Raw genomic sequence first — 14024 nt, forward strand, 5'->3', positions numbered from 1 at the left:
CATGTATTTCTACCAACAATCATTCTCTTTTTATACGTTATCAAAGGTCACGAATGTGTGTAACTTCTACCTTCCTCAAATCAGCAAACATTCCGCAAAACGCAACTAACTCATAAACATCCTCAAAGAGTTCGATTTTTTTCTTCATTTCTATATAGACAACTATCATTCTTAAATAAAGAACTCAAATTAACTCACTCTTCGAGGAGAAATACTTCGTTGAACTGTTCGTGAACGGATTGCCCATTTCTAGTGTTTTCCAGTACTATATTAGCCTAGTATAGTCTAAAAATAAGTATACCTAAGGTTAAAAATGAACAAGAAACAATTTCCATCCTTATTCCATCTAACAACATATACGATATTCTTTCAAAATTGAATTTTGGCGAAACAGAACAAAATCCTTCTAAAATTCTTAAAATGGACTCTTGTCGCTCTGGAAAAACAATTACAATCTATGCCTCTAGGTACTGAGATGATCTAAATTTGATTCTTCGTCGACATCAACACCCGCATTCTTGGGATCCTACTATGAAATCCTTAGGTAATGATCTTTAATATAAATTAAACATTAAACATTAACTGAAGAAATCAACTCACCTTCTAAACCTTTCTAAGGCTTTTCACAAACTCTCAGAAACCAATTTCAGCTCCCAAAGAAGGAAATCAAATACTTATTGCAAACGGTGGACAAGGTCAAAGTCGACAGCTTTTTAAGTTTTGTGAATCCTATTGAAATCAATACCAAGATTACAAGTATTGTCTCAAGATGACATTACTGAGACAAATTATGATGAAATTAGGACAATCAATAACCCACTCGAAAACATGAAGGCTCCTAAGAATTTTTCATAATTTTATTAAACATGTTACCTGACATTTCTTTTACAATAATATTATGCAAACTTATTCTGAAATTTAATAGAAATCCAGCAAAAGCAACCGTTCGATGTGCTGTTGTTGATAACAACTAAGAAATACTTTCTGATCCATTAAAATTTCTGCCAAACCATTACAATTGTTGAACGAAACAATCAATCTCCAATGGATTGTGTACCATAAAACCTGTGTGGGACAATACGATGTTTCAAAGCTTTTACTGAACTTCTCACTCAAACACAAGATGGAGTATTACTTTGTTTAATCAGGAAAATCATGATTTACTAAGATTAGGGCTACTAATTTTTTTCCCGGATTTGCACTAAAATTCCCGACTTTTTCTCGGTTTTTCCCGATGAAACGAAATTCCCGACTTTTTCCCGGTTTTCCCGATCACTTCCCACCCTGTGCTTCCGTACGAATCGGATCTGCACTCTCGGATTCATTTCACGTTACTTCGGGTGTACCGCAAGGAAGCCATCTCGGACAACTTCTTTTCGTGTTATTCGTGAACGATCTTTACAGTGAATTGTCGTCATTTTAAGTAATGTATGCTGACGACCTCAAAATTTATCGCATCATTACAAGCCTTGTGGATTGCTGTGCTCTACAAATGGATATTGACCGAATCCTGGATTGGTGTGACAGAAACGGCATGACAGTAAACGTTAAGAAATGCAATGTGATCACTTTCTCACGGGCACAGTCTCCAATTATTTTCGAATACTCCATGATGATGGCTTCAGTTGAACGAGTTTCGTCTATTAAAGACTTGGGCATTATTCTCGATTGCAAGCTTCGTTTCATCGAACAGTTTTCATTCGTTACTGCGAAGGCCTATGCAGTTTTGGGACTAATCAAACGAAACACTCAAAACTTCAACGACGTGTACTGCCTCAAAACAAGTTTACATCGCACTAGTACGCAGTATTCTGGAGTATGTAGTTACAATTTGAGCTCCGTATCACGGTGTTCACATCGATCGGATCGAAAGGGTGCAGAAGTGCTTCGTCCGATTCGCACTCCGAAGACTACCTTGGATAAATCGTCCTCAACTACCTCGTTACGAGAATCGCTGTGCTCTCATCAACCTACCTACTTTACAAAACAGACGAATACTCCTTCAACAACTCTTCGTGTTCGACCTACTGAATGACAACATTGATTGCCCCATACTACTGGAAAGAATTAATTTTAACGTTCCGGGAAGATCATTGCGAAGAACGGATTTTCTTCGTCGCTCACTTCATCGCACACATTATGGCCAAAACAACCCAATGGATGTCTGTTGTCATCGTTTCAATACAGTGTATCATTTATTTGATTTTAATATGAGCAAGGACACATTCAAATCGAAAATAATATTTTTAAGTTAACATAAGTGTGTAGCAATAAAGTAAAAGTCTGTGCGATAGGTCACCTCTAGTCGAAGACAATAAAGAAATAAATCATAAATCAACATGCAGGAGTTCAAAATAATTTGGGCTCAAGCGTCCAAAAAATTCGATGCAACACTTGTCCGGAATTTCATTATGCTCAAGTTTAACCTCGTACAACAGAGGATCAATTTTTAGTTTGAATAAAATATCGTTTTTATCATAATTTGAAAGAAAAATGTGTGGATAGCTTAGTTTCGATACACTCCTTATGTCCAAAATTCAGGTGAAGAATCATGGTTCAGGATCTAGTTTCAGGTTTAAAAACTCTGTGGTTCTACCCCAGAACCAAAGTCCAAGTCCAGGTAGAAAATTAAATTCCAGAATCCAGATGCAGAGTTCAGGTTCAGGTAAAAAATCTCTGTCAATAATTTTGGTCCAGAATCTGAGCCGAAATCCCGATTTTAGGTTCAGAATTCAGATTCTGCACTCAGATCACAAACTCATGTTCAGAGGTTACGTCAAGCCGGAGCGCCTCAAAAGGCCGAATCGCACAGGGTCGAATAAAAAAAGACCGAAGCACAAAAGGCCGAAATCTCGGAAGGCTGATGTACAAAAGGCCGAATGCTAAGAAAATGCCGAAAACACGCGGATAACAAATTTCCTTCCTAGTGCTTCGGCTTTTTGTGATATTCGGCCTTCTGTAGTGTACTCCCCGTCAAGCTACTCAATTCAACCAGTTTCTGAGTAAAAAATTACAGTTCGGAATTCTGGTCTGGGATTCAGATCTTGGCTTTGAATCCATGTACAGAATTCAGGTTCAAATTCAGAATCCAAATAAAGAGTTCTGTATCAGTTTCAGAATGCAGAATCAGGATCCAACGTCAGGTCCAGAACTCAGATCCAGAAATCAGGTCCTTAATCATGCTTCAAAATTTTGCCCCAGAATCCAATTCCAGAGTTATGTTTCTGAATCCAGCTTCAGGATAACGTTCCAGGTTCACGGTTCTGGTGCATTCCCAGTATCTTTTCAATTTTGTTTAAAGTAAAAATCTCTAGCTCCAGAATCCTGCCCAAGAATACAGGTTCAGATTTAGTATTCTGATCCAGAAACCTTGTTAGATAGTTCAATATTCTAATCTAGGACCAGAATCCAGATGTAGATATCGCTATTATCGTTATTACTGGGTGAGAGGACTTGGGAGTTTTTCTATCAACCATAGAACCAAATATCAACAAATGTAATAAACACAGCCATGCACATCTTTATAACCAAAAATTTGTTTTATCGTAATTTTCTCCTGTGGAAAATCGTCGCTGGAGAGTCGCAAATAAATTATTTAATCTCAAATAAACTGTTAGATTTAAATTTTTTTTGTTCATTTTTGTCTCTCACACAAGACGTAAAACCAGAACTAGAAATGGTTCGAAAAGTTACTTTTGAGCAAGCTCTTAAAAAATCATAGTGTTGTCAACCTACGCCACAAGAAAACACGCCCAATGCAGAACTTTTCTCCATTATCCAACGAAAAGATGATCTGAAATTATGACTGATAAAATGAAAATAATGAAATCCAAAAACCTTCTCCAATCCGAGGAAATCGCTCTGCCAAATGAACTACTGTGGATGTTATGACACACAATGCAGAAGACTTCCGGATAGAAATGAACTTGGTATTTGCTATGAATGTGCATGGTCGGTTAAGTTCACGTTTAAGTTGATCCCCTGTGATCCAATTTCGCACTCAAAAACTTCAAAAACTCTACCAGTCGATCTCGCTTTATTTTCCGGTTGAGCAATGATTGTTTTGCTTACCCAATGTTTGAACGATAGGGTCTTGGAAATATCGATTAATTTCTAAAACGTTGGGCTTGGGAAGCAAATTATTTTTTGTATTAACATATCTATTTTATATTTAAATCTGCGAAAATGTTGATTGTCGCAGAATTTTAATTTTTTTTTCTACTTGGTGGACAGTTTAACGAATAATATAATGAAACCAACCAAAAGAGTTTAGGAATCACTGGTTTCGTCTCTACTGGAAAAAAATGAAATATTTTTGGAAATGGTTGGTTTTGAAAGAACTAGAACTAGAAACACGGAGATAAAATCTATAAATTTGAAAAAAAAAATTGACCACCCATTACAGAAAGGTTACAGGACTAAAGATATATTGAATCTGTAAACGGAATGTTGTTCTTAGCAAATACAAGGTTGTTTACGAAGATAAATTCATCAAAAAACTGATGATCTGGTGAAAAACTACAAGGATCAGCCCCATGTGGTTGTTCGAGCCATTGATGTGGAACAAGGCAACCAAAATTTCTAATGATCTACAATCAAACAGTTCAATCAATCGTTATACTTTTGAATCCGCTATTGCACGAGAGTCTGCCTAGATTTATCTTGATTAGGAACCAACACCGAACATTGTTTGTTTTATAGCCGACGAAATTGCACCAATATCCCAAATGTATGCAATTATATCTTTGTACATACCTGCGATACGATTTTGATATTAAATCTTCTCTTCACCAAGCTTGTGTTCAAGTTTTGTATGCAAGCAGTTTTTTTTATAGCGTTAAGTTTCTCTACCATTCTGCGATTTCGGTTGAAGCGATAAACTTCTTCCTATTATCAATCGAGTTCATCTTATATAAATTAGAAATCAATCTTACGCACTCAACATTTACCCTGGGGTAGTTGTCAATTTCTCAGACGAAATGACACAACATGGAATTTCATCCGAGCTTGCATGACACAAGATCAGAGCATACCAATTAAAGCTTCAAATCGTTTTATGGCACTTTTTGTCTTGTTGCCTAGCAACAACCTACCTCTAGCATGCTACGCGTAGGACTGAAACGTTAGCTATAATTTCGCTTCGTTAGCTATAGATTCGCGTGCTTCCAACAGCTTCGCTTTTGCATCGATTGACCGATCAGAGCGATGCTTTCCCTTTGATATATCGCTTACCCCTTCAAAGCCGGCGTCTATGGCAGGGAAATCCGATATGCCGGAGATTTTTTAGCAGACAAAATAGAACACTGCTCGCTACTATTAAAAATTTCAATCATTTATAATTGAAAATACGTGGCTTGATACATTCAAATCGAATCTTAGAAATATTTCCAATCAAATAATGAAATAATATTAATAATTGATACAAAATATACTGAGTTGTAAGTGTTTAAAAACTGACCACATTTCTACGTATATTTTTCTTTAAGTTTCCAATTTGCACTCCTATATAGAAAATAAAGATGTGTTCCACATCAAAACAAGACTGTAGGGAAATGCTACAATGGTACCAATATAATGAGATGCATTTCGTAGTTGTCCAGAATTGCACTTAATCGAAAACTATTGGGCCTGGATGACCTGTCAGATATTCACCCGATCATAAAATTGAAAAAATAAGTACTCAGTAGCATCTGAATGTCATGCAAGTATTCTTCTGGTTGACCACAGTTTCCTCACTGGTAGTATGAGTCCGATTTCTAAGTGGACCAAAATCTTATATTACAGATTTCAATTATCCTACCTTGATTCTGTTTGACAGCCGAAGAAAAACACTTTCCGGTTGACCCTTCTGTGTTGCCGGCGATCCGCCTGGTGTAGGTGTTGTGGTGGACGTTGTACTGGTAATGATGGGAATGTTCGTAGCAACCCCTCCACCAGTAGAACTATCCGTCGGTGGCTGTTCGTCAAACAACAAATTATCCATCTCTTCCATGTGGCCTCCGTTAGTGAGAATGTAATCCTTTTCTTTGTCCTCTTGAGCCTGCTCCGTCCCCTGTACAGTGGAGGACGACGAAGAGGTTGTTTCCACTTGCTTCGGTTGATCTACACCTTGTACATCGGCACTGATTTCCTCATGGAGATTGAAAATATTTACGTCCTCTTGGGCTGCTACTTTTTGCTGGTCCTCTTGTGAACTAGGAACAACTGGGACAGTGTCTTCTTTCGTCGCAGTATTAACCGTTGGAATCACTACTAATGCTGGTTGTTCTTCATCGACTTTAGGTGAATCATCTCCGTTTGACGAACTCAAGATTGAATCTTGTTCTGTGACGGTTCGCTCCAAATCTCGATTTTCGGTTGGTATTTCCGCAACTATTGGTTCAATTAGACCTCTCTCATACGCCCGAATGTTACAAAATCCGGCTAGAAAATCAACCGACAACCAACCTAATACACTTCCACCGATATTCCAGCTAGCATATTCTACATTTTCACTGAAACTAAATCCTACTATATTGGCACAAAGCAAATGCTGAGATTCCTCGAACAACGCACTGACTATTTCGGTACTTAATAAACTATCCAGAAGATTGTATTTACAATTCATCGTTTGCTGTAGACGTGTCCGGAGATCAAGCGGACAATTTTCGCATTGCGGTTCGTACGCCAACGACCAGCATCTACTTCGAGACGGATGAGGCAGGGTCGCCATGTCAGACGGATTGTTATTATCAAAAGTAATGTTATGATTATTATCACCCACTATCTCGCCCTCAGCAGTGTGAGAGGTTTTATTTCCCTGATCTTTGCCCTCATTGGCTTTACCTAGTGCTTCTGCCGCTTTCTTAACTATATTCATTACAGCCTCGCCGGCCGATTTGAGGATATTATCGGTTTTTTTCATCTTGTTTGCAGTAGAATCGAGGCCTTCTTCCTTTTGATTGATGCCTACCAAAGCTTCCTCTCCTAGCTGAGAAGCAGAAACGACTACATCGACATCATCCTCGTCATTGTCGTCTCCCGAGGGCGTATTATCCGTTTCGAAGGCTTCGAACTCTGACGTGCCATAAACACGAAATAACGACACTGGACAGTAATGCTCCGAATTGTAGTGCGAATGAATTTCCACACGAACAAACTTCCCGTACAGGTGTGGATGGAGATTAAAGCTCTGAACATCGCGTTCGTCCTTCGCAGTAAACTGTCCAACGTTAGCCCAATCTCTAGAGGGAAACCGATTGGTAACCGAAACGGAAAAATCCTTCGGTGACGATGAGAACAGCTCGAAATTTGCCATTTCAATCCGTTCGGCCTGAATCGGCTCGCACAGCTCGACCACAAACCAAATTCGGCTCGTGCAAGGATTCAGCAAATATTCGTCCTTGTGAGATGTTAACACCGATCCCGTACTCTGCGCTTCTGGATTGGAAGCAATTATCTTGGCGCCACAATCCGGAGCAGCGTAATTTTTCACTCGCAACTGTAGAGAAGGCGTTTTGCTACTCGACGGTTTCATATTTCGCTTCATCGTCGAGGCGTTGACGTTTTCACCGAGCTTTTTCTCGGCATCAGCCATCTGTTTCTGGGCCCACTCGGAGAATACTGGCATAGGGTTTTCCTCCGTCAAGTTAACCTCTGACCCCAGAGGCGAGTCTCCGGTGATGTTTTGAACTGTAGTTTGATCGAGCACTGTATTCTCTGGACCACCGGAATCATTAATTTTCTCCTCCAACTGTTCCGATTGTTCCGAATCAGTCCGGATCGGTATATCAGTGGAACCCAACTGTTCCAACGGTTGAGTTGTTTCATCTTCTACCACGTCTACGTGCACGTCATCGACACTGCTAGGATCAGCGATCTGATGACTGATGTTTTTCAGCGTTGCTTCAATGTTTTCCTCAAGCTTCGATTCAATGTTGAGCTCATTGTTCTGATGGTCCACCAAAGTGACTACCGATGGGGGACCAGGAATATTCTGTAATCTGGAATAGAATGAAGAAAAAAAATTCTGTTAACAACGTTGTTATGGGAAATTTGCAGTAGTTGAGATAGTCTTAAAATAAGTCCAGGAAAAGCTTATCGAAGAAGTATTTCAAATAGTATTCAAAATTTTACGAATGTTTCACACAAACTCGCAATAAAACACGTTCTTCTACGTCATCGGAATTTTACTTCATTTCGATATGACCTTTCAGTATTGCAGTTGAAGAAATAAATGTGTGGCAATACGTGCGCTCTTTTCCTACCACCTGAGGCGGAACGCATCGCTGAAGTTGATAGGTTTCGTGTTTCGGAACCATGAGCGTAAAATTGTTGCCGTGTAGTAATTTATCTGAAAGTATCAGACTAACGAATGTTTTGCCGGAATACTGAATCCACGAGATGTTTCACATTAGAATAAGACTAAAACTAAAGCTTGTTTCAGTTTATTGAGTTTAAAACAATTGCTGAAAATTTCTCGATCGGATGAAATTATGGATAACTGGGAGGTCCTTTTTAATGCAATGCATCCGGTTACCACGATACTACTAAAGTGTTTCCCGATTGTGGAGATAGCCACATCAAATAAAAAAATTTCGGCCAAAAATGGATATACGCCTGTTAAAGACTTCTTCTCGAGTCATGGTCATATGAAACTTTAACCCGACAACCAGCTTAGAGTTCATGTAACCGACTTATTTGGAACTTAGTAGACATTATATAAAGAGTAAGTGTAACTGTTTCTTACATTTTTAGTGTTTTTCTTTTCAGGTATCACCGCGGACGGATGACTAATCGTAATCTATAATAGCAACGGTAAGTTTTAGGTTAAGGTCAGTATTCTTTATTCTAAACGTACCTCAATTCTACTAACTGTTCCACTTACTACATGGATGAATCAATTTAGCTTCAGAAATCCCAAACAGAATAAAAATTTAATTCAAACCGACTATAAATTCCACTACCAATCGCTTGCACATGTTTTTGCTTTTTTTTTCTTCTGGCTCTTGCACTAGTGACAGTTGCCAAGGCGCAAGCTTTTTATACCCTGTGGTAACTTTCTTGCAAGGAATAGGGCAGTGTGGTTCGCAAATCATATCGACGAGAGGTATCATCAAAAAGTTGGTTCAAGAAGAACATTAACGAAAGACGAATTTATGCTTTATGCTTGGAATGAGATGAAACGGAACCTCGTGTGGAAAATAAATATTGCGTTTTAATTGTTGTTTAATGAATTTAGTCCCCTTTCCGGTCGATGAAAATATTTAAGTGATTTTTTCGAGCGAACGGAATTTTTATTCATGTGTCATTCTTTGAGTTGTTTAAGAATTTGTTTTTTCGCTTCATGTAACGCCAACAAACGCTGCACATCTCCTTGGCAGTTAACTTCCTTGGTACATTTGTTCCACATTTTGATCATCTGAGTCGCATCCCGAGCCGTTTTTCCACTTTTCTTAAGCTCTCTCGATGGGACGGAACTGGATGGATTTATATTTTTTATTGATGAAATCTACGTGATTATCGCAGATGACTTCCCAGCTATAGTGGCAACTTGCCAAATCTTACCAAAACATCACGGGATCTTTATGGGCTTTAATGAAAGATTTACTTTACTCGGCTTTTGAGGCATTCTTCCTTGTACAGATTCGAGTACATCGTCTTGTTTGTCATGAACACTTTGGTATTCGCTCCGCAGCGATATATTCCTTGCCAAATCAAGGGAAAACTTAAACTTCAGGAACTTTTCCTAGTGCCGTCGCAATGCAGAATTTCGCAATCCATTTCGACGTAGGTTTCATCGTTGATGAGCAGGCATTCTTGGTACTTCGTCAACACCTGCCCGAGCTCAAGTTTTAGTGATGAAACTTTGCTTCTTCGCTCTGTTTGGTTGCTTGCTGGCTCGATAAGAACGATATCCTGCTTGTAAACGAATTCGTCGAACGGTACTGCGAGTAGCAGCGTATTTTTGTGCGATTTTTTTTTCTGATAGGCCTGGATTTGCTCTGACGAATCTTATCACCTTCGGGTTTAGCTTGCGGAAATATGTCCCACTACGACGCTTACCTTGAGGCACTCGATCCACGCTCTTTCGCTTCCTGAAACGTTTGAAAACATCATACACGGTTGATTTGGCGATTTTAAACGTTTTTAATTGCGGACCACGTTGGATTATCACAGTAGGTATACAGAATTTGTTCTTTCCTCTCGGTTTCCATCTGGAAGAATTTTTGACTCACTTTATACCACAGAAAGTGGGCGCATAGGTAAACAAACCGCTGTAAAAGAATTCTAACCGCTGCAATACAATAAGTGATTCCGTATTCTAACTGGACAGAACTTTAAGTGATGTTTTCACGCGAACGGAATTTTGATTGATATGTCATCCTTTTTAGGTTGTCATGCAAAAACAGAATTTGTTTTTCCGCTTTATGTTAAGCCGTTTTGCAGTTACACTCTGAGGTCTCTACCGCGAATCGCGTAAAAAACCGCGCAATGAAAACGCGCTAAAAAATTGTGTAACTTCCGAACAACCGCGTAAATTCGAAAATCCGTTAAAAAAAGCCGCAAAACTAAAAAACATTGTTTTTATGCCAAAAATTATTTAAAATGCCGTCCAGATTTGGAGTAATATAGAAAAAATCGACTTTGAAACTTGGAAAAAAAATTCTTGGCATGAAAAATTGAGATACGGTGTAATTAAGAAAAAAATGGAAAAAACGACTTCGGGGCTTGAGAATTTGAGAGCGTGTAGCATCGGAAATCCGCATAAAAAACCACGTGAAAAAGACCTCAGTGTACTGAGACTTTCAATCGCTGCAATAATATGCGAATAAATAATTTCGCATCCGTATGGCAAAACACACTTCCGAAGTGCGCTCGCGTTCGTGTTTTCGGTCCGGCTCTCAATAGCAAGAGAATGCAATAGTACACTTGGTTGTCTAATGCAGAATAATGATCACGTCAATGAGAGCTCGATCATAACATTTCTTCGTAAAAGTGCAAGTATATTGTTACATCTTTTTAATTCACCATGGACCGTTCCAGGTCTTATATTTTTTAAAAGCCTGTTTCGAACGAATTAGTAAGATTCGAGGCAATGGTCCAATGATAGTTTGATCACTCCAAAGCACGACACTCTTCTGATCCTAATAAACATACCTATGACCTCGAGTGTAAATTACAGCCTATGTGTAAATTGGGAACCGTTTGAACCTTTCATGACACATCGATTCACCAATATATTACACTAAGAACAAATTTGGCTTAGAGCCTGCATAACTTTCTTAGAAAAAATATATTAAATTGTAATTATCTAAACTATACAATATCTTACAAAAATTCTAGCCGAAATCGACTTTTACTGATTACTGGTTGATCATAGAATTGGGTCCTATCAAATGGTAATAATATGAATAAATAATTGAAGAAGCTGCATCTGCACTAAGACAATTGGCAGATGATGGCGTGGTTTCAGTTACTGGACCCAAAGCTATTGATCTGCAAAAACCATTGCAAGGTACTTTAGATAACTTGTCCGTTTGGGCTGTTCATCGAATTCTCTGCGGAGAAAACAGAGCTGGTCGTCTTTTCAAGAAAGCAGCTTCAGCTTCGTATGATGGAAAGAATGATCCAACAGGTTTTGACTTTCAAATACCTCGGGGTGTGGTTTGATTACAAATGCACGTGGGGAGGACACATTAGGAATCTGATCACAAAATACCAACAAAGAGTAAATTTTCTTCGAACAATAACACGATCTTAGTGGGGTGCTCATCCGGAAGATCTAATAAAATTGTACCAGACAACGATACTTTCAGTGATGGAATATGGATGCGTTTGCTCTCGTTCCGCTGCAAACTCCCATATTATCAATCTGGAGCGAACTCAGTATCGTTGTTTGCGAATTGCATGCATTCGACACATACAATGAGTCTTGAAGTTCTGGTGGGAGTTCTTCCATTGAAAGATCGCTTTTGGGAGCTTTCATCGCGACTGCTAATAAGATGTGAGGTGCTGAATCCCCTTGTTATTAATAACTTCGAAAGGCTAGTTGAGCTTCAATCTCAAACAAGATTTATGACAGTATATTTTAACCATATGTCAACCCTTCAAGATATATTCCTATTCGTGTCAGCCTCCTAAATGTCCCTGACTCAACTTTATTTTTCGACACATCCATGCAGCGCGAAGTGCGTGGAATCCCGGAACACCTACGCTCGATGGAAATCCCAAAAATATTTACAAGTAAGTTCAGGAATATTGACTCTGAGAAATATTTTACACGGACGGATCACGAATTGAAGAGGCTACTGGGTTTGGTATATTCAAAAATAATGTTTCGGCTTCATTTAGGCTTCAAGAACCTGCATCTGTTTATATAGCAGAGTTAGCAGCAGTTCATTACAGTTTGAGTCACATTATCTTCAAACCATTATTTTCTCTTCACAGATAGCCTGAGTGCAATTGAAGCCATTCGCTCAAACGCTGCTGGCAAAAATGAACCGTTTTTCTTGGGCAAAATAAAACAGTACCTGAACGATATATTGAACAATAATTATCAATTCACTAGTCTGGGTCCCGGCCCATTGCTCCATTCCAGGCAATGAAAGAGCCGATATTTTAGCCAAACGTGGTTCTATTGAGGGTGAAATTTATGAGAGACCGATTGCTTTCAACGAATTCTATAGCGCGTCTCGCCAAAGAACACTTGCCAGCTCGCAAGCTTCTTGGGATAAAGATGCATGGTTCAGCGGACTGGATGTGAGTAGGGACTTCATTCGAGTGATGTCCAGACTCATGTCCAATCACTACACGTTAGATGCACATCTCCTTAGAATTGGACTTTCCGAGACTAATAATTGTGCTTGTGGCGAAGGTTATCGCGATTTTGATTATATCGTTTGGACATGCGTGGAGTATCGTGATGTCAGATCTAAACTAATAAATTCCTTGCGTACCCAAGGTAGACTATCCAATGTCTCAGTTCGCGACATTCTTGCTTGTCGTAATCTTCCTTACATGGAACTTCTTTATCATTTCATTAAGTCCATTGTTAGCCAGCTATCTTATATTAAATAAAAGTGATGAACTGATACAAACAAACTTCAAATAGTTATAAGATCATGTACAATTTATGTAATGTAATTTATAATAGCAAATCGCTTGATAAAAACAGTGTTTAGATTAACTAATGAATACCAAAATACTAATATGAAATTCGAAATGTATTAGGTTTAAAGTACTATGTATTGTGGATGCCACGACGAAGAAAAACTTATGTATATTGCCTATGAAATAAACATATTTATGAAAAAAGATGCATGTGATGGATTTAATTGCGAAGTCATCGAAATTGATCACGAGACTACACGAGACGTCTACAGTAAAACAAAAACATTTCGTTTGATAAAACATGTTTCCGGATAATAAAAAAAATATTTTCAAATAACTTTCAGGGAACGAACACAGTCAGAATATGCACAACCAGATAAGGATGTTGCGTAGATTGATAATGGCACTGTGCACCGAAAATATCAACCGGCGTTCTACTCACCCATCATTGTAAAAACTAGTTATGGCCAGTATCTGAGACACCAGCAGAACCCAGCAGAACGCTAGCAGTACAGTCAACTTTTCCATCCTTTTAACACGTTCCAGCAACGCATTCAGCAGCTTCATCGACAGATGCCATTCGATGTAGCAAATCAACACCAGATAGACGTTTACCATGTACAACATTTACTTGGGATGTGTATCAAATCGACAAGCTTCCGATCGCGAACATTAACTTCTTCTATGTTTTCAAATTAGGCACTTTTATTTTTCTTAACCACAATTCTACAATTTCGAGGTAGAACATTGCATTCAATTGATCAACTGCAAATCACACTTCGCATTACTTAAATAGTAGGTCACACATTCACGAAACCGGGTACACCGCATTCGACACTGACTGTTCCGTAGAATGCCGTCGTTGAGACTGATAAAAAATAAAAGTACCATTTTACGACTTATTGGGACAGTGCTAATTTGCCAGGTTTCGC

General features: G+C 38.7%; 1 protein-coding gene across 3 annotated transcripts in view; it reads right to left on the reverse strand.

Moving 5' to 3' along the window:
• Nucleotides 1–14024, reverse strand: part of LOC131431924 (SUN domain-containing ossification factor) — a 65118-nt gene that overhangs the window by 13163 nt on the left and 37931 nt on the right. For 2 of the 3 annotated variants that reach the window (XM_058597885.1, XM_058597884.1), the window contains exon 3: nt 5801–7982. In XM_058597885.1, the coding sequence (XP_058453868.1) occupies nt 5801–7982 (2182 nt within the window). Of the gene's footprint in view, nt 1–5800; nt 7983–13534; nt 13961–14024 lie in introns of all 3 variants that reach the window. The other variant, XM_058597886.1, reaches the window with a different exon arrangement.

The sequence above is a fragment of the Malaya genurostris genome, chromosome 2 (assembly GCF_030247185.1).
Source record: "Malaya genurostris strain Urasoe2022 chromosome 2, Malgen_1.1, whole genome shotgun sequence".
Classification (NCBI taxonomy): Eukaryota; Metazoa; Arthropoda; class Insecta; order Diptera; family Culicidae; genus Malaya; species Malaya genurostris.